This window comes from Pelecanus crispus, chromosome 9 (assembly GCF_030463565.1).
Source record: "Pelecanus crispus isolate bPelCri1 chromosome 9, bPelCri1.pri, whole genome shotgun sequence".
Taxonomy (NCBI): Eukaryota; Metazoa; Chordata; class Aves; order Pelecaniformes; family Pelecanidae; genus Pelecanus; species Pelecanus crispus.
Window position 1 is genome coordinate 24174131 of NC_134651.1, and position 25176 is coordinate 24199306.

The following is a 25176-nucleotide window of genomic DNA, read 5'->3' on the forward strand; positions in this document are numbered from 1 at the left end:
AATACCTGGGAGGATATACACTGCTGCATTTCAAACCACTCCTGTGGTTTCAAGGCCTGCCCTTTTGCCACCAATGTTAATGGAAGTGGAATCATGCCAAAATTGTGAGTATGGCCTCCAGAAAATAAAATGCGAAGAAGCAAGCGTTAATAAATCAGAAGCACTAGCAGGTCAGTCAAGATCATTCCTGCTAAGTGATTACATAAATGACATAAAGATAGCACTTACCTAATGGATCAAATGTACTCAAAGAAGCTGTAGCACAAGAGGGTAAGAACTGGAGTCTTTATATTACGTACAACACTTAACTCACTCTCACTGATAACCTTTTTTTTGTCAGAGTTCCCTGTTTATGGACATGTCTCTCCTCATTATTATAGAATCATAGAATTGTTTAGGTTGGAAAAGACCTTTAAGATCATCCAGTCCAACCATTAACCTAACACTACCAACTCCACCACTAAAACAATTAAGGGTAGAGTAATAATTTCATGTTTCCTGGCTTGGTGGCTGCATTATTGTTTAATGAAAGTAAAAACTAGGAATCATTAAGGTTGGAAAGGATCTCTAAGATCATCAGTCCAACCATCAACCCAACACCACCATGCCTACTAAACCATGTCCCGAAGTGCCACGTCTACCCATTTTTTGAACACCTCCAGGGATGGTAACTCCACTACCTCCAGCCTGTTCCAATGCTTGACCACTCTTTCTGTGAAGAAATTTTTCCTAATATCCAACCTAAACCTCCCCTGGTGCAGCTTGAGCCCATTTCCTCTCGTCCTATTGCTAACTACTTGGGAGAAGAGACCAACACCCACCTCACTACAGCCTCCTTTCAGGTAGTTGTAGAGAGTGATAAGGTCTCCCCTCAGCCTCCTCTTCTCCAGGCTAAACAACCCCAGTTCCCTCAGCCGCTCCTCATAAGGCCTGTGCTCCAGACCCTTCACCAGCTTTGTTGCCCCTCTTTGGACACGCTCCAGCACCTCAATGTCTTCCTTGTATTGAGGGGCCCAAAACTGAACACAGTATTCGAGGTGCGGCCTCACCAGTGCCGAGTACAGGTGGACAATCACCTCCCTGCTCCTGCTGGCCACACTGTTCCTGATACAAGCCAGGATGCTGTTGGCCTTCTTGGCCACCTGGGCACACTGCTGCCTCATGTTTAGCCGGCTGTTGACCAACACCCCCAGGTCCTTTTCTGCCAGGCAGCTTTCCAGCCACTCTTCCCCAAGCCTGTAGCGTTGCATGGGGTTGTTGTGACCCAAGTGCAGGACCTGGCACTTGGCCTTGTTGAACCTCATACAGTTGGCCTCGGCCCATTGGTCCAGCCTGTCCAGGTCCCTCTGCAGGGCCATCCTACCCTCCAGCAGATCGACACTCCCACCCAACTTGGTGTCATCTGCAAACTTACTGAGGGCACACTCAATCCCCTCATCCAGATCATTGATAAAGATATTAAACAAGACTGGCCCCAAAACTGAGCCCTGGGGAACACCGTTTGTGACTGGTCACCAACTGGATTTAACTCCATTCACCACAACTCTTTGGGCCTGGCCATCCAGCCAGTTTTTTACCCAGTGAAGAGTACACCTGCCTAGGCCATGAGCCACCAACTTGCTTAAGAGAATGCTGTGGGAGATGGTGTCAAAGGCTTTACTAAAGCCCAGGTAGATGACATCCACAGCCTTTCCCTCATCCACTAAGTGGGTCACCAGATCATAGAAGGAGATCAGGTTAGTGAAGCAGGACCTGCCTTTCATGAACCCATGCTGGCTGGGCCTGATCCCCTGGTTGACCTGCACATGCCTGTTGAGCACACTCAAGATGAACCGTTCCATAATCTTTCCCAGCACAGAGGTCAGGCTGACAGGCCTGTAGTTTCCTGGGTCCTCCTTCTGGCCCTTCTTGTAGATGGGCGTCACATTGGCAAGCCTCCAGTCATCAGAGACCTCCCCTGTTACCCAGGACTGCTGATAGATGATGGAAAGTGGCTTGGTAAGCTCCTCCACCAGCTCCGTCTGTACTCTTGGGTGGATCCCATCCGGCCCCATAGACTTGTGAGTGTCCAGGTGGCATAGCAGCTCGTTAACCACTTCCTCCTGGATTATGGGGGCTTCACTCTGCTCTCTGTCCCTGTCTTCCAGCTCAGGGGGCTGAATACCCTGGGGATAACTGGTCTAGCTATTAAAGACAGAGGCAAAGAAGGCATTAAGTACCTTAGCCTTTTCCTCACCCTTGGTGGCAATGTTTCCCCCCACATCCAAGAAAGGATGGAGATTCTCCTTGGCTCTCTTTTTGTTGTTAATGTATTTGTAGAAACATTTTTTATTATCTCTTACAGCAGTGGCCAGATTGAGTTCTAGCTAGGCTTTTGCCTTTCTAATTTCCTCTCTGCATGACCGAACGAGATCCCTGTACTCTTCTTGAGTTGCCTACCTCTTCTTCCAAAGGTGGTAAACTCTCCTTTTTTCCCTGAGTCCCAGCAAAAGGTGCTTGTTCAGCCAGGCCGGTTGTCTTCCCCGCTGGTTCATCTTATGGCACATGGGGACAGCCTGCTCCTGCGCATTTAAGACTTCCTTCTTGAAGAAGGCCCAGCCTTCCTGGACCCCTTTGCCCTTCAGGACTGCCTCCCAAGGGACTTTCCCAGCCAGTGTCCTGAACAGGTCAAAGTCTGCCCTCTGGAAGTCCATGGTAGTGGTTTCACTGGCCCTCCTCCTTACTTCACCAAGAATCGAGAACTCTATCATATCATGGTCGCTATGCCCAAGACGGCCTCTGACCATGACATCTCCCACGAGTCCTTCTCTGTTTGTAAACAGCAGGTCAAGCGAGGCACCTCCCCTGGTAGGCTCACGTACCAGCTGTGTCAGGAAGTTATCTTCCACACACTCCAGGAACCTCCTAGACTGTTTCCTCTCTGCTGTGTTGTATTTCCAGCAGATGTCCAGCAAGTTGAAGTCCCCCATGAGAACAAGAGCTAGCGATTGTGAGACTTCTGCCAGCTGCTTATAGAATGCTTCATCTACCTCTTCATCCTGGTTGGGTGGTCTATAAGTGACTCCCAGCAGGATATCTGCCTTGTTGGCCTTCCCCCTCATCCTTACCCATAAGCACTCGACCTTATCATCACAATTGTTGAGCTCTATACAATCAAAACACATTAGTATGTGGGTAACTTCCTGTGCTACCATGATTAATACTTTATATTTTTTGCTTAAATTAAGTCCATATCAGATGCTGCTAAAAATATTGATGATTACCCTGTTGCTGATTTTAAGGAAGCTGGTATTTTGTGCTCCCTTAATACCTTTTAAAAATTACTAAACCTTTCCATTGAAACTTGAAAATACAAGCCAATACAGGTCCCTTGTTCAGACAAAGATATCCAAAACAAAAAAAAATCTAAACCCACACAGCTGAAATTTGGCAGAATTGTAAGTTGAAAAGGCAGGCCTGTAATGAAATTGTCAGGTGATATTATTTTAGGTGACTTCAAATATAAAACTTCCAATCCCTTCTTTACATACTGCAGTATCTATTTTCTTTGTATGCACTACATATATGATTGTACTTGAAGCAACAACCATTTTTTGAAACTATCGGTTTATGCACCATCAGGCTGCTACTGGCAGGTTGCATGTTTTAGAGAGGATGGGATTATTTTTTTATAATATGAACTCTACAGTTTTGACAGTTCTGCTAAAAGTTCTGATTTCTTTACTGGCATTTTAATTCCTCATTATTCTAGTGAGTTTAATACTCTGATCTCTGTATATGAGTCAGGTTTGTACCCGAGGCTAGTATGTTTCCAAGAGAGTAAGAAGAGACAAAGGCTGGGCATCTCAGACTGAAAGAGCAAACTGCATTCCACAACACTGCTGTATCCCTGATCTGCAACAAGGGGAAATACTATAGTTTCAAGGGAGCTTTTAATTCAGATTTACAGTGGCGTTTGTCTCACAGCTCTGCCATGTTAATAACACCTGTTCTTTAAACCCACTATGTTACATCAATCTTTACTACCTTCCAAGTTAAGGCTGCAATGAATTTTACTTCAGTTCAGTGCACTGCAAGTATTAACTCCTGGCAATGGACAGCACTTCACATTAATTTTGCATATGAAATAAACACTTTACAATACTATAGAGTTGACCTAAATATATAAAAGCCTCTGTATATTCTAAAATAAAGGATCTAATGAGAATAACACAGTAATTCAGGTTAGAAGATAACTCACAGAATACTTAGGGAATTAGGAAAACATCCATAATACTATCTCAAGATAATAGTTAGTGAAGCTCAGCGATGCTGGCAAACTGAGCCCCAAAGTGAAATGCAGTGATCCTAGGAGATACCACGTATCCCCATAAAGAAAATAAGCAATGGCTGAAGTCTGGAGAAACAAGGGATTCACATAACAGGGGTGGTGTGATAACAGGCTAGAACAATCAAGGCAAAGAAACATCAGACCCTCGGGACTGAGCTGCCTACTGCAACAAGCAGCAGCACACACTCTATTTATGGATCTAGCTAAGAGCATCTGTTAGATTTTTGCCTGAATATGAATTTCCAAGCATATAGAATGAGCCATATGGATATGGCTCTTATTTCCAGACCTCTAGTCTTTATCTGAGAGAAAAAGAAAGTAGACTGGTGTTTTATTGTTAGACTTCCCCTTCTCTGTTACAATTCATTTGGTACGCTGAGGATAAACTATAGGTGCTAGTGATTGGTATCCCAAACTACTTTAACCTTTTTCTTTGGAAGAATGATATTGCAGTATTTTTTATCTTAAAATGCCCTATCCTGCTTCCAGCTAACTTTTTATTTCCATACAAATTCAAAACCTGCCAATAATTTCACAGCCAAAAGGATCTAAGCTAAAATCTCAGAAAAGTAAGGTTGAATGGACTGGCTATCCCAAGAACCAAGAGCTTTGTAAAGAAGAAATTACTGGTAGGCTGAAACAGTACGATACTTGCTTCCTCCTTACAACTGTTGTATCTCTTGTTGCAATGCCATTATAGCTGCTGTGTTTCTAACTAAATATCCAACAATAAAAATGTGCAGAATTCCTCTATTACAGAACTCCAGCCCATTTTTTAGTTTTACACAATTTAATGTGTCAGAATGCAATTGCTTCAACCACCAGCACTTAGCTGGCCAGCTGTTTAGAACACACTTTTTTTTCGTAATGAAAAAAGGTCCTTTTTAATGCTTTGTGTTGAGAACTTTCAAGAGATTTAAAAGTAGCTTTGCACCTACAGGAAATGTGTCCTGCAAACCGTATTACCAGTTCCTTTATTATACAATTCATTACACACGCACATCTGCACTTTACAGAAATGCTGTCTGTGTTTCTAACAAGACAGCTGTAGAACAGTACTAGACACTACATTGTAAATATTCTGTACAGCTTTATTCTGGTTTCTTAAGGAAGCAAGGCCTATGATTGCACTTTACTGATCTGCAGCCATCTCGTATTTGCCCTACATCATCCTCTCCTCCCCCCTTTCCCTGTCTATGGTCTTAAAGATATCAAGTAGCCACAAAAGTAACAGGAGACAGACAAAACCAAGTTTGTGCCCTTCCTCCAAGTTAAAGAAAATGCTGGATTTTTCTCAGGCCCAGGAGGAAATAGCCAAATGCCTAGCATGCATATATGTTGCTCCAGGTAAGCTGCAGCAAGTGCTACTGCATAGCCGAGCAGGCAGGGGTATGAAAGGGGCAATAAGGAACTTCAGAACAGGGCAATGCCCACAAGAAGCAAAGTTTCCTCTGTTCCACTACTCTGGAAGAAAACATTGTGTTGGGTTTTTTTACCTGAAAAATATCTTTCAGTAAATAGGTGTAAGAATAGCTGTTGGGTCACATAAAAGAACCTGAAGTGGAGATTTTGTTCTTATTTCATGTCTGTATTGAAAGTCGTCTTAGACTCCCCATGGTTCCAGCTACTTTGTATATAGCCCCTGGTGAAACAGTGGCTAGTACAGGATACATAGGAAAGAATATGAAAGGAAAACAAATACATAATAATATTTCCTCTCTATACCCATTTAATTTCCAGTGATTTGTGGATTATGGTCGTCTTGACTCAGAACTGGTACCATTCATCTAACAGCTGTGAGGAGTATTTCTTATTCTTAATTTCATTGCTTTATTTCATTGCTTCTCTCCTACTGTAAGGTCAGCCTTGGCTTATACCCTGTGTCTCTTCTCTGCACTTTAGTTTTTCTATTATTAAAACTTTCCAGGAGAAGCTAACAGCAAAGTAATTTCTTCCTTTCCCTGCTGTTATTTTCTTGGCTAACAAGCTCTATTCCTTCATCTTTGACTTACCTTCCTTGATGTCTTTGATTCCCCTGTAATACCCTCATCTATCTCTGGACAGGACCTCGTTGAGTTTTTCAAGGAAAAAATGTACAATGTGTGCTGTTCATCCCCCACTACCTACATTCTCTAATATGGGTATCCTTCCCCTACATCTCTTCTTTCAGTGTTCCAGCCTGTTCTTCTTTCAGTGTTGCACCTCAGCTGTCTAAAAATCATGTTAGACTCAAAAGTCATAAATTTTACTCAGATCATTACTTTTAAGCAAGCTTATCCAGATTCTACATCCTGAAATTCTGTACTCAAATGTTTCAAGCGTTATTCTACACTCATTCATATAATGAACTGAAAATGAAAAGAAAGCCTTAAAGAAAGCTGAAAGTCGAAACTCACCCATAGTGGTTGACAACATTGTGCCCCTTTTCTTGCTTCAGGCATTTCTCTTCTCACTTATTTTCATCAGGTTTGTGTTTTTTCAAATTTTAAGATTCTGTCTTTTCTGTCTTTGCTCTCTTGGAGTGGAAATAACAAGAGTTGAAGTAATCTGTCACCCTTTTGTTTGTTTATGTCCTTCAAACGGTAAACACTCCAGGGCAATGCAATCCTTCTTACTGAGTTGTAGGATAGAGCACACGAGGGCTCCTAATCCCCAGGTGAACACTTGTATCAAAAGGAGTATTTTCTTTAACTGAATATAAGTATCCTCCCTGTTATTCCTCTCCTTTATACAACAAAATGTGAGAGTTGCAATTTTTAATTAAAGATGGAACTTCAATCTGGCAGCAGCGCTAGGAGAATTTTTCTCAGCAGTGGTTCCTAGTGCTTTGGTGCTTCCCAAAACCTCACGTAACATTTCTATGAGATGCTGCTTGGGATTGCAGTCCCTGTAGCTTTAGCTGACAAAAAGATTAAGAGGAGGAGAAATGTGTCACGCAGCCTTTCACATCTACAAGGTCTGCAGGACTGACCAGGCTCACATCTTTCTTACTGGGCGAGAGAGGCAAGCTGGGCTCCTTCCAGGGCTCGCTTCAGGGCCCTGTCACGCTCACCACCGAGGACCTGGCCCCTCTGGCCAGTGTCGCCATTATGCACGCTGAGAGACCACACCGAGCAGGCAAAGGGGATCAGAGGACCCTTCCCTTCTCTAGGTCACTCACAGCGGGGCAGAGCCCGGTAGCTCCCCACCACCACCCCCGCCGTGGAACCGAGAGGTCCAAGGGCGCACAAAGGAGTGCGGCTGGGGACAGCGAGGGCCTCGCTTCAGCTGCCGCCACGCGCACGCCCGCCGCCATGACAGCCGCGGTGGCGGGGCGGGGCGCGGCAACCCCAACCCCCGGCCCGCCGCGCGCAGCGGGGCGCTGTGGCCTACATATCCCGGCATGCACGGCGCCCGCCCGCTCTCGCGAGGCCCGGGAGCTGCCGGTGCTGCTCTCGCGAGAGCCGCGGGTGCGGAAGCTCCACGTCGGAGGGTCGGAGCCTGCCCGGGGCGCAGCGACACCTCAGCCGTCGGCGCTGCCGCGGGGCGACGCGGGGCCATGGTGAGTCCGGGGGCCGCTCCGCGGGGGAGGCCCGCTGCCCCGGGAGCGGGACAGGGCAGGGGCCCGGCCCCAGGAGCCCGGCCCGGAGCGGGCCGGCGGCCCGTGCGGGGAGGCTTGGGGGGCTGCCCCGGTGGGCGCCGCGGCCGTCGATGACCGGCTGCAGCGGGGCTGGCCGAGCGCACTGCGCGCAAGCCCCCGGTGCAGGAGGCTTGAAAAATCAACCTTGAGGTGTTTTTACGTGGCCTCAGTGAGGTAGCCCAGCCTTGCACCGCAGAGCTGCTGCTCTGGCCGGGTGCCTCCAGAAAAACGGCGCAGTCGGACGTGAAGTGAAGAGCGAGGGGCCTCGCAGGGCCGAGGGCCCGGGCAGCCGCCCCGCCAGGGCGGGCCAGGCCTGGACGATGCGGGGCCCTTCCGCGCACCCTGCCTAGCTAAGGGAGGTGGGTTCGGCCCTGGGCAGGGCAAGCAGGGATGTCTGTGCGGGGTCTTCTTGCTCCTGGGCGTCCCTGTTCCCATGCTGCCTGAAGAAGTCGTAGTGTTATTCTGTGATTTAAGTTAAATAACTTAATGAGAAGAAAGCACTTGGAAGGCTCCTAGCACCATTATGCTGGAAGTCACAGAACAGATCCTTTGGGCTGTGTTACCAGTGTGGTATTCATCAGACGGACCTAACAGTTGTCAGAGTGTTCTGAGTACATGCTGCAGTTAACCTTTCAGATCAGCCAGAGTCTGGTCTTTACTAGCAGTAGGTAAGAGCTGTTCAAAGGATAAGCACAGAATCACGTGCAATTATCTTGTCTACTTTTCTAGTATTTATGGCAGGAGAAATAAACCACAAGTTTATTCTGTAATGTCAGATGTCATGTCTGTAAGTTACAGGTACTATGCGATAGCTAGATATCTTTTTCTTTTTGAAGTGTCTAACATATGTAACCGTAGGTTTTATTAATTTTATTCTGCTACTGAACACATGCAGCATTCTTTGATCAGATATTACCCATTAAGTTCTCTGAGATAAAATGTCAGCAGCATTAAGTTTGCTCAACAGTCTTTGAGTGTCTAAGCCAATCTATAATGCCTCAAATATTTTAGAAAATCGCTTTGCTATAGTTCATGCCTTTTAAACACTCTGGCTTTACGTTGCCAGTGATAAAAGTGGAAGGTCAAAGCATCCTTTATAAGGGAAAGACTTCAACTTTTTCCTCCTCCCCAGTTTTTACAACATGGTGTTCCATTCTAAAACTTAATGTTGGAATTGTGAATGGAACTAAATTTATAATGGGCAAATGTTGCGTTCTGTTGTGATAACTGGCTTTTCTACCTGGCTTTTCAGATGAAGTAGCAGGAGGATTCATTTTCTATCATTTGTATTTGAAGCAAATTTGCTTTGCTTTAGTAGTTCACGGAACCAGGAAGATGTGCAGTGCATCTTTTTTTTTTTTTGACTGTGCTGGTGCTGGAGATACTTTTTACAGTATGAAAAAATTCTGAATTTCACAAAAGTAAATTAAGTGGACCTGTTGCCATGGATGGGGATGTGACGTTTGTACAAAACCCCTACAAAAACAAACAAGCAGATGGATAGAAAAGAGTAGTAGTATTCTGTCTGCCTGAAAAGCAGGATTGACTCCTTTTATTTTAAGGTTTAACTTCAGCTTTCCTTCTTCCATCATATTTCTGTGCCAGTTTTATGTTGAATAAGTTGGTATTCTCTGTTCTTTTCCTCTAGCCTCTCCGACTTGATATAAAACGGAAACTAACAGCTCGGTCTGACCGGGTGAAGAGCGTAGACTTGCATCCCACGGAACCATGGATGTTGGCTAGCCTTTATAATGGCAGTGTCTGTGTATGGAACCATGAGACACAGGTGATGATTTTGGTTTTCCTTTATTATGAAACCTTCATAACTGGCAGGTGTATAAATTCCGTTTTTCAATACTAGGTACACAAGAAGAATCTTAAATCGCTGCCACTAATTGGCTGTACTCTCCCCTGTCTCATTACAAAAGTCACTATAATAGTAGACAAGGAATATCTTTAGCTGCAACTTTAATGATGTTTCATTTCCTATAAATTTATTTTTCAAGAATTATCTCCTATGCGGTTTCCTTGCAAACTAATGCCTTTCCTTCTAAATGATTAGATGCCTCTGTCTTGTACATGCCATCTATATTTGTGAAGGTTGTAGGAACTGTTAGATCTCTACCTGCCTATCAAGTATAGTTGAAATTGGGCAGCAGCTCCAAAAATGTTTGGAGGTGAGGCTGGGTTACAAATGAAGGGAGAACATAAAGGTGATGTTAAAAGAACAGAACAGGCAGGCATCCTCCTTCTTGGATAGGTATGTTCCTTTTAAAAAGTGTGCATGTAGTGTTGTAGGATTCTTGGAGAGTTGCCAGAGGCAACATGCTGGATGCTGTTAAGAAAAGATAAAGAGCTGATTTAAAAACTGTTATTTTCTTCTGTGCTATAAACTTATTTTTATTTTTAGACTCTGGTGAAAACTTTTGAAGTGTGCGACCTGCCAGTGAGAGCGGCCAAATTCGTGGCGAGAAAGAACTGGGTTGTTACAGGAGCTGTAAGCTAACATCATCTTGTGATTTCCATATGCAGTAGTACTTTTTCTAATTTACTTTCATGCCATTCCTTCTTACCTCACATAATAATAGGAATTGATATGAATTTGTAGAAGAGAAAGGAATACTTCAGTACAGTTTCCCAGAAATTTTCTGCTTTAAGTAAGCTTAGAAACGTAAACTTCCATTTCAAAGGAGACCAATCTAATATGGCTAGTTCTGCATGTAGTGCAAGGTAGATCTAGATTCAACTTTTACTGTCAACTGGAACACACTCAGCACCCAATTTTGACTAAATATTAGTAGTGCTACTTTAACTAAGATGGAACTATTGACTCTCCTAGGTAAGATGAATTAGAAGTTACTTTCTACTATTGTTCGTGGTTATATTGAAAATAAATTTTTTAGTTCTACTCACCTCTAGAAAAATACTCTTTTTATTCAATGAGTCTACTTTGAGAGGAATAGTTTTATTCTAATCTTGGTAGCATGTTTTCTTGATGGAATGAATGTTTTGTCTAAATTGAGGTAATGCCTAAAATTTTTTGTCTTAGTTTTTTTGTAGTCTTCTGCCCTATACACAGAGTAAAAAATTGCTTGTCATTTCATTGTCTTATGCTGCTGTGACCGAGTTACTTGAGGTGCACATAAGTTAGCCCTGTTTCCCAAGAAGTATGACGCTGCCCTTTGGCAGCACAAGAGTTCAAAGAGCGACATGGGAACTGGATTAATAACTGATGAAAGTTAGTCTCCATTTTTATTTTTATCAACTTAATTTCACCTGGATCAGTTTCTTGATCTGATTCAGTGTGCAGCTGTATTTGTCCTAGCTTTCCCAAGGGAGGCTGCAATGCAGTAGCAAGAAGTGGTAAGAAAAGGGCAAGACAGCTGCTTTCAGCAGCAGGGCCAAGTCTTGGTAACTGTGAAAATGAGCCATTAGTCATTGCTTATTCTGTGTGGTCCATGTTCATTATGCTGGTAGGCTGGTCTCAAAACAACATACTCGTCCTTTCCTGCCATTCTGAAGAGTGTTTTCTGTAGGTGTTGCTGCTTAAACAGGCACGTGTGTGAAAGCGGAAAAGACGGAGTGGAAATGTAAATGCTTTGGATAAAACAAGTAGTGTATCACTAGGTTTTTTGCTAGGCTTCACTTCTCTGGCCTTGTAAATCATGGTCACTTCTGAAAGCTTTAGCTGATGTTTTATTCCTTGTCAGATAGTTCTTCAATTTTTTTTTTTTTTTTAAAAAGGTTTGGGAATACTGCTTTTAATAATACTGTAGCTGAAATAAAAATATCCCACCACCACCATGACCCCCAAGTCTCAATTTTAAAAAATAAAATTGAAATCACCTTTCCACTTGACTTAGAGGTCCAATGTCTTTCCTCCTGGCCCCACAGCATTAACAACATTGTAAATTTTACGTTGGAGAACTTGCTTTTCATTTTCATATAAAGCATTAATAGTTTAAAAGCATTTTTGCACTTTCATTAATTTTAAATCAAAAGACTATTTTAAATACATATTTTAAAAATGGAATTTTAGTTGACCTTTTTTCCATTTCATATGAATACCTTGGAATAGGATTGGGTAACTTACAGACTTCTGAATCAAAATATACTTTATGTATTTTCTGTACATTGGTAATGATATATTCTTAAACATTTTGTTGTTAGAGGCTCTTCAGTGGTGGAATTTTTTTTTTTTTCTAGCTACCCTGTATTGAATATAAGGTGTATTATACAGAGAGTCCTGTTTTAATGGTGGCTTTTCTTCCCTTTCATAGGATGACATGCAAATTAGAGTTTTTAATTATAACACCTTGGAAAGAGTTCACATGTTTGAAGCACATTCAGATTACATTCGTTGTATTGCTGTGCATCCCACGCAGCCTTTCATACTGACAAGCAGCGGTAAGAGCTCTTTGGTCTATTTCTTTATTTATTAATCACCTATTTTTAGGTTTCCGTTTTCTGTCTAGTGAGGGATTGCATGTTTTTTCCTTTTTCTGCTGAAACAGGAATCCTTGAGCAAGTAGCTGATGTGTCAGTTGTCATTTCATGTTATTTCTTTGCCAGATGCATTCATGGGTTTTTTTTAATGGAATATCAACTGTACTTACAATTTAAAATATAGTAGTTTATGTTCTTGTCAGAGAAGACCGAAGAACCTTGTTGCTTAATATCTGCCAGAGGAAAGGTTCATATATGGGCTAATTAGCTGTTATTTGAGAGTTTGCCACACTAAAGTTCTGTTTTTAAAAAAAATTACATAATGGTTTGGAGTATGTTTTCAGCTGGCAATCTTGACTTGAAGCAACAGATAACTTCCATCTTTTTTCCCAAAATATTACTGAGCTCTCTGTTATCTGAGGCAATCTGTTACTCACAATTGGAAGATCACAGTATCCCAACAGATCTTGCCCAGGAACATCTACATCATGCTACTCGTCCTTTTCATTCCTGCAAACCTCACTAATGCAGTCAGAGCTCTGCAAGAATGCAGAGCGCCTTGTGAGTCAGAAGCACCATATATTTCTGTGTTTTGCTGTTGAAGCTGATACACTTAAACTGGAAATAAAGGTACTAGGAAGCCAGCTTGGTTGTCTCTGCTTCCTATTCCATAGTGCTCATCAGAGTAGGTGCTGCAGAAGAAAGCACAGGTCCAATTCCTTAATATCTGCCCAGTATTTTCAGATTAATAATTCAATACCTTAATATCAATTTTTAATCTCCCTTTTTAAGACAGGTGCATTTCTTACTTAGTTTTGTGACCATTTTACTGGACAGTCGTTTCGAGAAACTTGTACTCCCTGTGGTCCTTCTGCAAGGAAGGGCTGGTAATCTTACAGATGAAAAATATATTGAGTATTAGCAGTGCCTCCTTTCAAGGGGGAAGGGATGAGTGAGTCTTTAACTTGAAGTTTTTAAGGATTATGTGGTTTAAGAAGGTAGGACTCAGAATATATTAAACTAACTGAAGCTTGGTGTTTTGTGTTGTGGTTCTGTGTTTGTTTTTTTTTCAGATGACATGCTCATTAAACTCTGGGACTGGGATAAAAAATGGTCTTGTTCTCAGGTGTTTGAAGGACACACCCATTATGTCATGCAGATTGTCATAAACCCAAAAGACAATAATCAGTTTGCCAGTGCCTCTTTGGATAGAACAATCAAGGTAGAGAAGCTGTATTTTGGGGTGTTTTTTATTCATTAGGTAATTATTGGACAGAGTGCAGAAACTGGTAATACTGTATAGACAGTGGGTCAGAATTCTTAAGAACAGGTGCAATAATAGAATTTTTATTGAACAAAGACCTGAATGTCGGTCGTTACTGTGCACCTGCTAAGTAACCCAGTAAATTTACAAGATTGCCTGTCACCTCTAATTGTTGAAATGTGGTTCTCTAAACTTCAAGTGCTGCATTTCCATTTGGATTGCACAGAAATATTGGGGAGGGGTAGTGGTTATACTGTCAGTGAGCAGTATGGGAGAATTGAAACTGTATATATAGTGGGTAAAGCCTTTAACTGTGTGCATTTAAAAAAAATAGTAAAGGCATTTCTCCCATTATTGTCATGTCCTTGGCTCTCTAGTTATTGAATTGTTTGCGAAGGTGTCTTCAGCCTTCTCGTGGTAGACACTGATGAGTCTCATTTGCTGTGAAATTGTTATTAAATATCTCGGACTATAGATTTACAGCCATCTGAGCAGTGAGACTTCCACACATTCCCTATAAATTATCAGTATATTGGCTGTAAAAAGCCAGTTTTGATTTCATACGTCCTCAGATGTTGAGATTAGGTGTGTATAAATGTTGATTTGGTGTGATAATCATGTGAAAATAGCAGTATGTCTACAGCTTGACTTGATTCATTTTGAGGCCTCATTTACCATGAGACTTGTCATTCATTTAATGTAACTAGAAAAAATAAAATTCAGGACACAGTTGGGGGCAACCCGTGTATGCACAAATAGTTGATTGATTTTTCTAGGTCTATTAGTTAGTTTCATAAACAGATACTACTTCTTACAGTGTCTTATATGGTTTTATGTCCTTAAAAAAAAAAAAGTTTAAAGAAACCAATTTCATTGTTTTGAGGTGTGAGCACAGCGTGTGCAGCTCAGCATGCTGTTTCTGTTTATTTGAGGGCCTGGAGGATTGGTAGTTTGATAAGCAGTTGTTCAGGTTCTTCACCTAAGAAAACAACCATATCTTTGGAATTGTAAAGTGTATCGGAATATCTGCTCTGTTTGGCAAGGTTAACCTGGATGCAAAAGATCAACAACTACACATGGTTGGATGTTTTGTTGTTTTCTTTTTTTTCCTGGGAAGGTGTGGCAGCTTGGCTCTTCTTCACCCAACTTTACTTTGGAAGGCCATGAGAAAGGAGTAAACTGCATTGACTATTACAGTGGAGGAGACAAGCCATATCTCATTTCAGGTGCAGATGACCGGCTGGTTAAGATCTGGGACTACCAGGTATCTGTTCAACTCTTCGTAAACTTTTGTGCAGACTGCCATAGCAAAACCATTAGTGAAGAAATAGAAAAAAGAGGGAAAGGGCTTGAATACACCAACAGATTTTCCTTGGTTTTCCTTGGAAAGAAGAAAGTGGGGGGGGGGGGGGGGGGAGGATATTTCATGGGACGTCTTTCATTTAAAAAAAAGAACAGAAAAGATTTTGTCAGCCGTTGAGAAAACCTGCTGTGAATTTAAACAACCTCAAAGTTAATTTGTAGAATTAAATTTGACATAAGGTTTCTGTTATTGGCATTAGGGTGTTTTCTTGTAACGTAGTAATCCCTGCCTTTTGGACTTCTTTTTTTGTGGATTAAGGTGCTCCTCTTCTGTGTTCAAATGTAAATATTGTTCATGTATCAACTCTCTCCATCCTTTCACTTCTCATTAATTTTTTTTTCCTTTTTCTTTATTCCCTTCCCTTTCTCCTTTTACATCCTGTGCATATGTACACAGGCACGTGTGTGCATACACACACATGTATGTGCTTCTACTTGACAGTTTGCAGGGGTCATGAGGTGACTTGTTTGAATGCTCAGCAGGAAAGAGAGATTGAATCCAGGGATTCAATTCTGCTGCTGGAACCTAGAACTCATAAGTTTTTCCTGCGTACAAGTGTATGAATGGCCAGAAGGGCAGGACAAAATTTGTTAGATAGTACTTTCTGGTTGTTAACACATGTTGCCTTAGAGCAGATCCAAGCTCAGAAGTTAAAGCTGGCACCGTTAATTTAAGTATGCACGGCAGTAATGACTGTTACATAACAATGCTTGAAATTTTGCCACCATGTACAGTTGTATACATCAGTTATGAAGTCTGATCTTAGTTGTCTCAAGCAGAGTAAACTTTTCTTTCACAACTGTGTGAATGAACATTCTTAACAAAGACAGTATTAGAACTGCTTCACTTGTAACTAGATTGATAGATGTTTTTTCTTTTTTTTTTTTTTTCAGTGAACTCTGCTTTCTATCTTGCTTTAATCTGTTGTGCTTTGTAGCTCTGAGAAAGCATATCTTCTAGGCAGAAACCCATCTGAAAGAAGTGGGAAAACAACTATGTCAAGGGAAATATTTTCTTCTGGGGAGGAGAAATTAACTCAATACAGTCATAGTTTTTAATATGTCTAATGCTGTTGTTCGAGCATCTTGGAAATAAATGTTACTGGAAGAAATCTAGAAAAATATGTTTTCAGACAAATTTTGGATTTGGGGGGAAATTTTTTTTAAGAAATTAAGGTAAAAATGTAGCAACGTGTTTATTATCTGTACCTGTACTTCTGACTTTTTTTTTCCCTCCCCCCACCCCAGAATAAAACGTGTGTGCAAACACTGGAAGGACATGCTCAAAATGTGTCATGTGTCAGCTTCCATCCCGAATTGCCTATCATTATCACAGGCTCAGAAGATGGTAATTTTACATTTTCTGATACATAAAGTACAGGGGAGGAACTTATGGGAGAACTCTTGTGGTGTGGCTACACGCCCACTGGCCTCGCACTGAGAGAAGAGATAAAAGGCGTGTATTCCTTTTTCCTCTAGGAACTGTGCGCATTTGGCATTCAAGCACTTACCGCCTGGAAAGTACCCTCAACTACGGTATGGAGAGAGTGTGGTGTGTGGCCAGTTTAAGAGGATCCAATAATGTGGCTTTGGGATATGATGAAGGCAGCATTATTGTTAAGGTACAATTAATGATTTGAAATGAAAAATGGTGATGCATCACTGTCCTGTGTATGGAGCAACTGATTTCTGATTCTGTGATGTGTAAAATACTGAAAATTTGGTATTTTAATTGGGATTTGTAGACAGAGCTGGGGTATTTCACTAGATATGTTCAACTGAAAAGAAAATCAAGAATGTATTTTCTCCATCTGCTAAATTCTTATGTTACACTTCCTAGCTTGGTCGTGAAGAACCTGCCATGTCTATGGACGCAAACGGCAAAATTATTTGGGCTAAACATTCAGAAGTCCAACAGGCTAACTTGAAAGCTATGGGAGATGCTGAAATCAAAGACGGAGAAAGATTGCCACTGGCTGTAAAGGATATGGGGAGCTGTGAAATCTATCCTCAGACAATTCAGCACAACCCTAATGGACGGTAATACATTTTAGAACAAAATACTTAAGCATGTTTTTTTTTTTTTTTTTTTAATATTGGAAAACTTTTTGAATGAAAGAGTTGCATGTGTGCTGGTGGCTGAGAGCCTATGGAGAACAAGTGTATTGGAGCCAAGCACTGTAAAATCTGAGTAACAGGTGGGCTTGGACATTCTAGGTAGGGAAAGAAGTATGCAAGCCAAATATATAAGGTAATAGCAGCAGACCACATTCTTTTATTGCTTCTCTTTAACTGTTTTTTTTGTTAACAGATAAGCTAAATTAAAAGAAAAGGTTAAGAGATAAAAGGTACAAGAGCTGCTCAGTAGAGACCAGAAGGAAGAGGGAATAGCAAGTAGCTAGCAACATGATGCAGAAGAAAATCCAGTTCTGTGACATTTTGGAACATACGAAGCTCTTTTATTCTGTCTGCATTTGCAGTGATTGTATGGGGCTAGGGGCCTTTAACTTTTCAGATAATTTGTCTACTCGATCATGCCTATCGAACTGATGTCTGACAAATGCATCTTTCTTCTGCTGTAGGTTTGTAGTAGTGTGTGGTGATGGTGAATACATCATTTACACAGCTATGGCTTTGAGAAACAAGAGCTTTGGTTCTGCACAGGAGTTTGTATGGGCACATGATTCTTCAGAGTAAGTGTTGCAAATTTTTTTCCTTTGTATTAACTTAAATTTGCTGCTGCTAGTTTTCAGGCTGTTCAAATGGTAAACTGGCCTGAGGACTAAAACCTGTGTGGATAACAAACTTTCAATAACTGTCCTGCTTTAAAATTTTACATTTGTAGCACTCTGCTAATTTTTGAAGATAAATCAAACGCGGTTGTGTTGTAGCAGCTTACAATTTTAGTAATTTGCTACTTTGGAAGCCAAGTAATTTTTATTTCTCTTACAATGCAATCTCTATTTAGATACGCAATCAGGGAGAGCAACAGTGTTGTAAAGATATTTAAAAATTTCAAAGAGAAGAAGTCATTCAAACCTGATTTTGGAGCAGAAGGTAAGTATTTACTTCTAAAATAGATAATTTGGCGCAATTTTTTTGCACAATGTGGATTTTTTCCACCTTTATTTTCCTGCAGGCATCTATGGTGGTTTCCTGTTGGGCGTCAGATCTGTTAATGGTTTGGCATTCTATGATTGGGAAAACACGGAATTGATTCGCAGAATTGAAATTCAGCCCAAACATGTAAGTTTCTAGATGGGACTGAGGATGTTTACCTGTCTGTGTTTACTGATTTTATTTTTTTTTTACTAGATTGCTGATTTTCTTGAATGAAGCCAAGCTGTCAATCATAAAGTAATAACTTCTTAAGTTTATCTCTATCTTATAGCAGTAGGGAAGAAAATCCCTGTATGTATTGGCTTCTTGGGTACTAAAGCTTCTGTTAGAGTTAGTAAGTTTTAACCTTAATTTATACATCCTCTTTTCTTAACATGGAGTCTCTAAAACAGTGCCATTATTGATTCTGATGATACAGATTTTCTGGTCTGACTCGGGTGAGCTTGTCTGCATTGCTACGGAAGAGTCGTTCTTCATTCTGAAATACCTATCGGAAAAAGTTGCAGCAGCCCAAGAAACACACGAAGGTGTCACTGAAGATGGAATTGAAGATGCTTTTGAGGTACCTTCTATTTAAAAAATGGAAAAGGATTAGAGATCATTGAAGGAAGTCTTCCCAGAGTATAGCAAATGTAGTCTTTGACATAGTCCTGTTAAATTTTAGTTTCCAGAACACTGGAATACAGTATACATAGTATACATCTGCTTGAGGAACACTGTTAATTGTTTTACTTGGGTTCCCTGGGGAGAGTATCCCTGTTGGAATCCCAGTATGACAGACTTTGATGCCTGTGTTTCTCTTCAGATACCTGTTTACTATTCTCACAGAGTTACAGAGGTTATTTTTAAAGCACACAGTCAGGTAGTATGCTTACATTGGTTAAACTTTTTCTGCAATTTTCAAGTTTTGAAGTGTGTATTGAAATTTAAGAACAAGTAAAAAAACCTCATGCTGTGAAATGTCAGAAACACAACAATCCTTGTGAATTTTTTCTTTGATTATCTTGCTTAAGGCTTAGTTTGGTGCTTGTTTCCTGGATTTGTAATTGGTTTAGTTAAGTCATAAGGTAGAGATTTCACATTTTACAGCATTTTTGTAAAACTAAAAGCATTATTTAAGTACTTCTAATCTGTATCTAAACTTTTTTGCAACTTGCCCAACTATTTACTTAAGTATAGAATACTGAGTTTAATCTGAAAATGCAATAGTCTTACTGCTATCTAAAAATACCTTTTTACATATCTAATTAAATCGAACTTAACTTGCAGGTTCTTGGTGAAATTCAGGAGATTGTGAAAACAGGCTTGTGGGTAGGCGACTGCTTTATTTACACCAGTTCTGTGAACAGACTCAACTACTATGTTGGAGGAGAAATTGTCACTATTGCCCATTTAGACAGGTAAGTTGCTGCGTTGGGTTATAAGCAAATGTTAAAGGTTCTTTCAACGAAGTTAGGACAAGGTGAACCTTGTCACCTGCTTGCCATGCATTACTACTTTTTCTTACATACCATGCTAATGTATATTCTGAGGCAGTAATGTAATCTTGGAGGGAATAATCGGTGTTATGTGAAAGTGCATATATAGTAAAAGTAGAATTTTTCATGTGAGTATTCTTGCTACTGTAAGAACTATTGGACTTTTTAAATAGACTGTTTGGCAGTGGATCTATTCAAGGTGAATATTCTTTGTTTTGTTGCAGGACAATGTATCTTTTGGGATATATCCCTAAGGACAACCGACTTTATTTGGGTGATAAAGAGCTAAACATCGTTAGCTACTCTTTGCTGGTCTCAGTGCTTGAATATCAAACTGCTGTGATGAGAAGAGATTTCAGTATGGCTGATAAAGTTCTTCCCACAATTCCAAAAGAACAGAGAACCAGAGTTGCACATTTTCTTGAAAAACAGGCAAGAAAACTACTTTTTAGTTATCAAAAACATAATAAATCAGTGTTTTCACATTTCTAATTGAATTTGCTAAGCAAAAAAAATCATTTTATCTGTAAGCAGAAACTCTTCTTGATCATCCATATTTATCTGAGAGTACTGTAACCTTCTGTTTAGAGGGCTTTTGTTAGAACATCTAGGATGCTGTTTGACCTGACAGATTACAGTCTTACTTTCAGATTTCTATTTTAGGGCTTCAAACAACAAGCTCTTGCAGTATCTACAGATCCAGAACATCGTTTTGAACTTGCTCTTCAACTTGGAGAATTAAAAACAGCCTATCAGCTTGCAGTGGAAGCAGAGGTAAACATGTAATTTTTTGAGAGTCATAATTCTGAGTATTGGTGTGAATCTAAGAGGCCCTGTAGGAAAAGGTAATGATATGTGGGGATGCAGTACAGCTCCCTGAACACTACATAAATGCCTCCAACTTCCTTCATGAAGCTCTTCTGCCTGTAATTCAAAGGAATATAAGCTGTGGGATGGGGACAGAAAAATGTTGTCTGCTCAGAAAGCTACAAAACTCCTGGAGAATACAAAACCTGAACCACAAGTCAAGCCTTAATCTCCAGTATTGAACAGTGAGAGGAGGAGTGGTGGGACTGAAGCCTCTGGGCCTTTGTTCCAGCCTTGGCAAACTTAGACTGATGCGCTAGGAAGATGGACAGGCAGTGATTTGTCCCATAGCCATTATTCAGAGAATTGATCTCACAGTTCCTGTTGTAAAATAATGAAGTTAGTGATAAGGAGTGTTAACTTAGTTACAGACACAAATGTCTGTCTTACATTCTGAAGATTAACTTCGGAGCTTTCTTTAAGAGATTGTTACTGTTTACATTTCCAAAGTTATTTCTACCTCTTCCCTCCATCTTTAATGAAAAACTGTTTATTTTATGTCATGGTGTAGCTGTGTAATGATCTGCATATAACACTCACTGTGTCATGCTGTGAAGCTGCAGTAATCATAGTATCTCGAAGGGAAGACAAGTGTAATGATGGGATACAGTACCTTCAGAAGTGAACTTATATTTTCATATTGAATGATCTGAAAAATCTTTAGATGCCGTTCAAAAATGTGAGGGTTATCTTTTGGTTTTTTTCTTACCCTCCTTCTCCCCTTTTTGTACCATTAGTCAGAACAGAAATGGAAGCAACTTGCTGAGCTTGCCATTAGTAAATGCCAGTTTGGCTTAGCCCAGGAGTGTCTCCACCATGCACAAGACTACGGAGGACTGCTGCTCCTGGCTACAGCTTCAGGAAACGCTAACATGGTGAATAAGTTAGCTGAAGGAGCAGAAAAAGATGGCAAGAACAATGTTGCATTTATGAGCTACTTCCTGCAGGGAAAGTAAGTAGCAAGCATGGATTCAGATTGTTCTGTTCTGGTTTCCGAAATACAAAGAACCTCAGGTTCTTCAAATGGTTAAGTACAACTAACTTAAAACTTCCTGAAGAAAGATTGTGACATGTGTCTCTTCAGAAAAGCTGATTCTATTTTATGATGGCTGCTACTTTTCAAATCTGAAATGAAAGCACTTTTCGCGTAATAGAACAAACAGCTGGTAAGAAAATTTGTCTTTATTAAACTTACTGGTTAAAATCACATTTTAAAATCTTCTAGGCTTGATTCATGTTTGGAACTCCTGATTAAAACCGGGCGTCTCCCAGAAGCTGCTTTTCTTGCACGGACATATTTGCCAAGCCAAGTTTCAAGGTAACTTTAAAGCATAAGCAGAGCATGAATAGTGTTGTCGAAATTAGCTGTAAATAACAAATATGGTTTGCGTCTCCAGGGTTGTTAAACTGTGGCGGGAGAATCTCTCTAAAGTCAATCAAAAAGCTGCTGAGTCCCTTGCTGATCCTACAGAATATGAAAATCTTTTCCCTGGATTAAAGGAAGCTTTTGTTGCTGAAGAGTATGTTAAACAGAGTCTCGCTGACTTGCGGCCAGCCAGGGAATACCCCCTTGTCACTGTAAGTAAGAAGGGGGAGCTCTTATTGTCTCTAGAAGAAAAACAATTGGTGCTGTGTAGATTAGCTTTAAGCAGGTTGGTGCAACCACTTAAGCATTCCATGAACATGTGTTCTGGTGTTTGTTTGTTTTTACTTCTAGCCAAATGAAGAAAGAAACTTACTTGAAGAAGCAAAAGGCTTTGAGCCTTCTGGAGTAATGGCACCTCAGGTCAGTATTACTACTAAATGATGAACTCTACAGAAAGTGGCAATTTTCCTATTGTACAGTAGTATCTATCCCAGAGAATATTTCACCACTAATAGACAAATTATTGCTCTTATTGGCTTGACTGTAAGCACTGCAGCAGAGTTCCATGTTCTTTTGCCTCAGACTCTTCATCTGCTTCTGTAACTACTAATGACTTCTTGACTGTGAAATTATTTCTTTTGTGTGGTGACTTACCTTGGGTCATCTTTTGTTAGTGTGAGTACTCGCAGAGTCTTACCATTGAATTCATCCTGCAGAAAAAATAATTTTCAGTTGCACATACAAACACTGTCTCAACTGCTGTTCATTTTCTAAAAGCTCAGTAGTTGGAACCTGGAAACTCTTGCATATTACAGCAATTAGAAATGCTTTATATTCTTTGCTAGTGTGCGTGGTTATTGAATAAGACTATTCCATAACTAACTGATTAGGAATCCTGCTCAATTACTTGAAAATATGTTCTAATCAATATCTGAAGTTAACTCAAACTGATAACTTTTTTTTTTTACCACTTCAGTTGTCTAAGTATTATGCAGAAAACACGTGACTTAAATATAAGGTGTAAGCATAGAGATTGAAACGAACACTTAAAATGCTTTTCAGAGCTTAAACAGAAGATGACAACTTCTAATTCTTGCTCATGTCAAATATACTTTACATTTGAATATGAAAATCAGAATGTGAGAGTTTCTTAGGAACAATGATGTTGGCACAGCTCTTCAAGGCTATAAACTTCTAAAAGAACACAGTGGAAACTGAGGGAGAAACAGAAAGTCTCAACTATCCATTCTGCCTCTCCTTTTTCCTCGTAGGACATGCACTACAAAACTTCATTGACAGTTCAGAGAAGTTAGCTTACTTGCAAGCAGCTTTAGTGACTGCTTGCTTGTGTATCAAAGCAAGTATCATGAAAGCACAATCAAACTTGTGTGCACATTTGCAATGCTATTTCTGTATCTTTAACAAAAGTTACCTAAAACAAACTAAAACTAGCTTGCATTAGAAGCTGAAAACAAGACCACTAATGTTAGAAGTGTATCCTTGCATTCAGTTAATGATTGCATGGAAGTCCTTAATCAACAGTTGTCTTTTACAGCTGAGGCTGAATATGGGAAGTTTCGTAGGAGATAACTATATAACTAATCTAAATACAGTTAATTGAATAGTACCATTGCTTCAGTAATGGTACTAACTGAATTGTCTTAATGTAGAACTTGTGCAGCAGCGAAGAGAGGATAAGTGTTAAACCGTTACAGGATACGGAACACAAAGCCCAGCAATAGTACTAAGATTTACCGCCTTTGCTAAAACTGCTGTGACAATCTCAAGTAACCTAATGTCTTTCCTGCTGAGGACCTTGAAGATCACTAACAGCATTTCAGTATTTGAAATAAACCGATACTTTCTGAAGGTTGTTTTCATTGTATCAGTTCCATCATCAACTGCTTTAAATAAACTGGGTGGGGAAACAGTCTCCAGTGGAGGGAGGACTAGAACACTTACCGACTTACTGGCTGTGAAGATGGATGTGGCTGGAGAATTACTGAGGGAAAACTTTGAAGGAGAACCACCAGGATGGGGGGATTATAGGTCTGCTGTTGTTTACTTCTTTTGAATTTCAATTCTTTCAACAAAAGGAACTTAAGGAATATCTTTTTTATTAGAAGAAGGCTGAAGAACCAGTTCCATCTCCTAAACAAGAAGTGATGAAGACAGTTTTGCAGAATTCTGATCTACTTCCAACAAGAGATCAAAAGGTACTGAAATGTTTGGGTTTGGTTTGTTGTTTTTTTTTTTTTTTTTTGAAGGGAAGTACAAGCACTAAATTAATTTTACACTGAAGACTTCCAACTAATCATGTGATTAAATTAAGCCACTGGAAAATGTCACTTACTCTATTAATAGACAGCTTAGGACCAGTAAAGTGTATGGATCCCTTCCTGTTGTATGCAGAAACTGTACACAGCAATATGGACCAGCTCCTACAGCCTTGTGGATTTACAAGGAACGAAAGGGGAAGTCCTTCTGACAGCTGGTCAGAACATGGTATAAGTTGCAACTGAGAGCTGCTTTCTTGCCAAGAAGGCAGCTTCTCCTACAGGTTATTTTAACATTTATGTTCCACCTGACTGCCTCAGCTTGGTGTTTTGCAGAATGTGCAAATACATCATACAGAATCAGACATCATATAAGCTGGCTAACATGTAACCATTAGTCTCCCCTTAATCTTGTCTTTTCTTTTCCTAGACACTGCTGGACTTGGAAGATGACTTAGATAACTTGGATTTGGAGGATATCGATACCACAGATATCAATCTGGATGAAGAGATCTTAGATGAGTGAACATACTTTTTAGATGACCAAATCAATTACTCTAAACAAAGGAATGAAGTTCTGTGGACTACGTGCTTCAAGTTATTTTGATTTTTTTATACTGCAAGTGGACCATGTACATGTAGAAGGAAGGGTAGACCCAGTAACTGTACAAAAAGAATCAGCTTCCAGCATATTGAAATTCAAGATGTAGGCTTGCTCCTGTGCATACTAAAAAATGTTTTCATTTATCAAGCAATTCAATAAACCCTTTTAAACATCCTATTCTTCAGTTCTCTATTTATTAGTAATTGCGCTGTTCTTAGCCCAGCTTCAATAGTGTGTATTGCAAATATTTGAAACAGGAGCATAGTAACCAAGCATTAGTATTTTAACCTGACTTTTCTTAGCACATACACTTAGGTACATGGTTACTTTTTCACTGTGCTGTTTAGCTTGTATCTGTTAACAATCAGTAGCTCAGTTACTCTGCCAGACAACACTTTTAGCTAAAAGATCTAACAGAACAGTAGTAAGTCTTAAGGGACAGAG

At 40.3% G+C, this 25176-nt stretch overlaps 1 protein-coding gene across 2 annotated transcripts; it reads left to right on the forward strand.

Annotated features, from left to right (window-relative positions):
* The first annotated feature begins 7837 nt into the window (after positions 1–7837).
* COPB2 (coat protein complex I subunit beta 2) lies at positions 7838–24890 on the forward strand. Of its 2 annotated transcripts, none has more exons than XM_075716416.1 (22): positions 7838–7871; positions 9598–9735; positions 10360–10446; positions 12230–12356; positions 13469–13617; positions 14777–14923; positions 16270–16369; positions 16501–16643; positions 16862–17061; positions 17604–17714; positions 17990–18078; positions 18161–18267; positions 18560–18703; positions 19411–19541; positions 19844–20051; positions 20283–20393; positions 21224–21438; positions 21712–21804; positions 21884–22064; positions 22204–22272; positions 23976–24068; positions 24559–24890. In XM_075716416.1, the coding sequence occupies exons 1-22, from the start codon at positions 7869–7871 to the stop codon at positions 24652–24654; spliced, it is 2742 nt and encodes a 913-aa protein (XP_075572531.1). In that variant the 5' UTR covers positions 7838–7868; the 3' UTR covers positions 24655–24890. The 2 variants fall into 2 exon arrangements, with proteins under 2 accessions (XP_075572531.1, XP_075572532.1); XM_075716417.1 differs by having other exon boundaries at positions 23979–24068.
* Positions 24891–25176: the final 286 nt, after the last annotated feature.

Coding starts and splice junctions, on each gene's coding strand:
- COPB2 (XM_075716416.1), top strand. Junction 12,357..13,468: donor TTTCATACTGACAAGCAGCG/GTAAGAGCTCTT, acceptor TTTTTTTTTCAG/ATGACATGCTCATTAAACTC. Junction 19,542..19,843: donor ACTATTGCCCATTTAGACAG/GTAAGTTGCTGC, acceptor GTTTTGTTGCAG/GACAATGTATCTTTTGGGAT.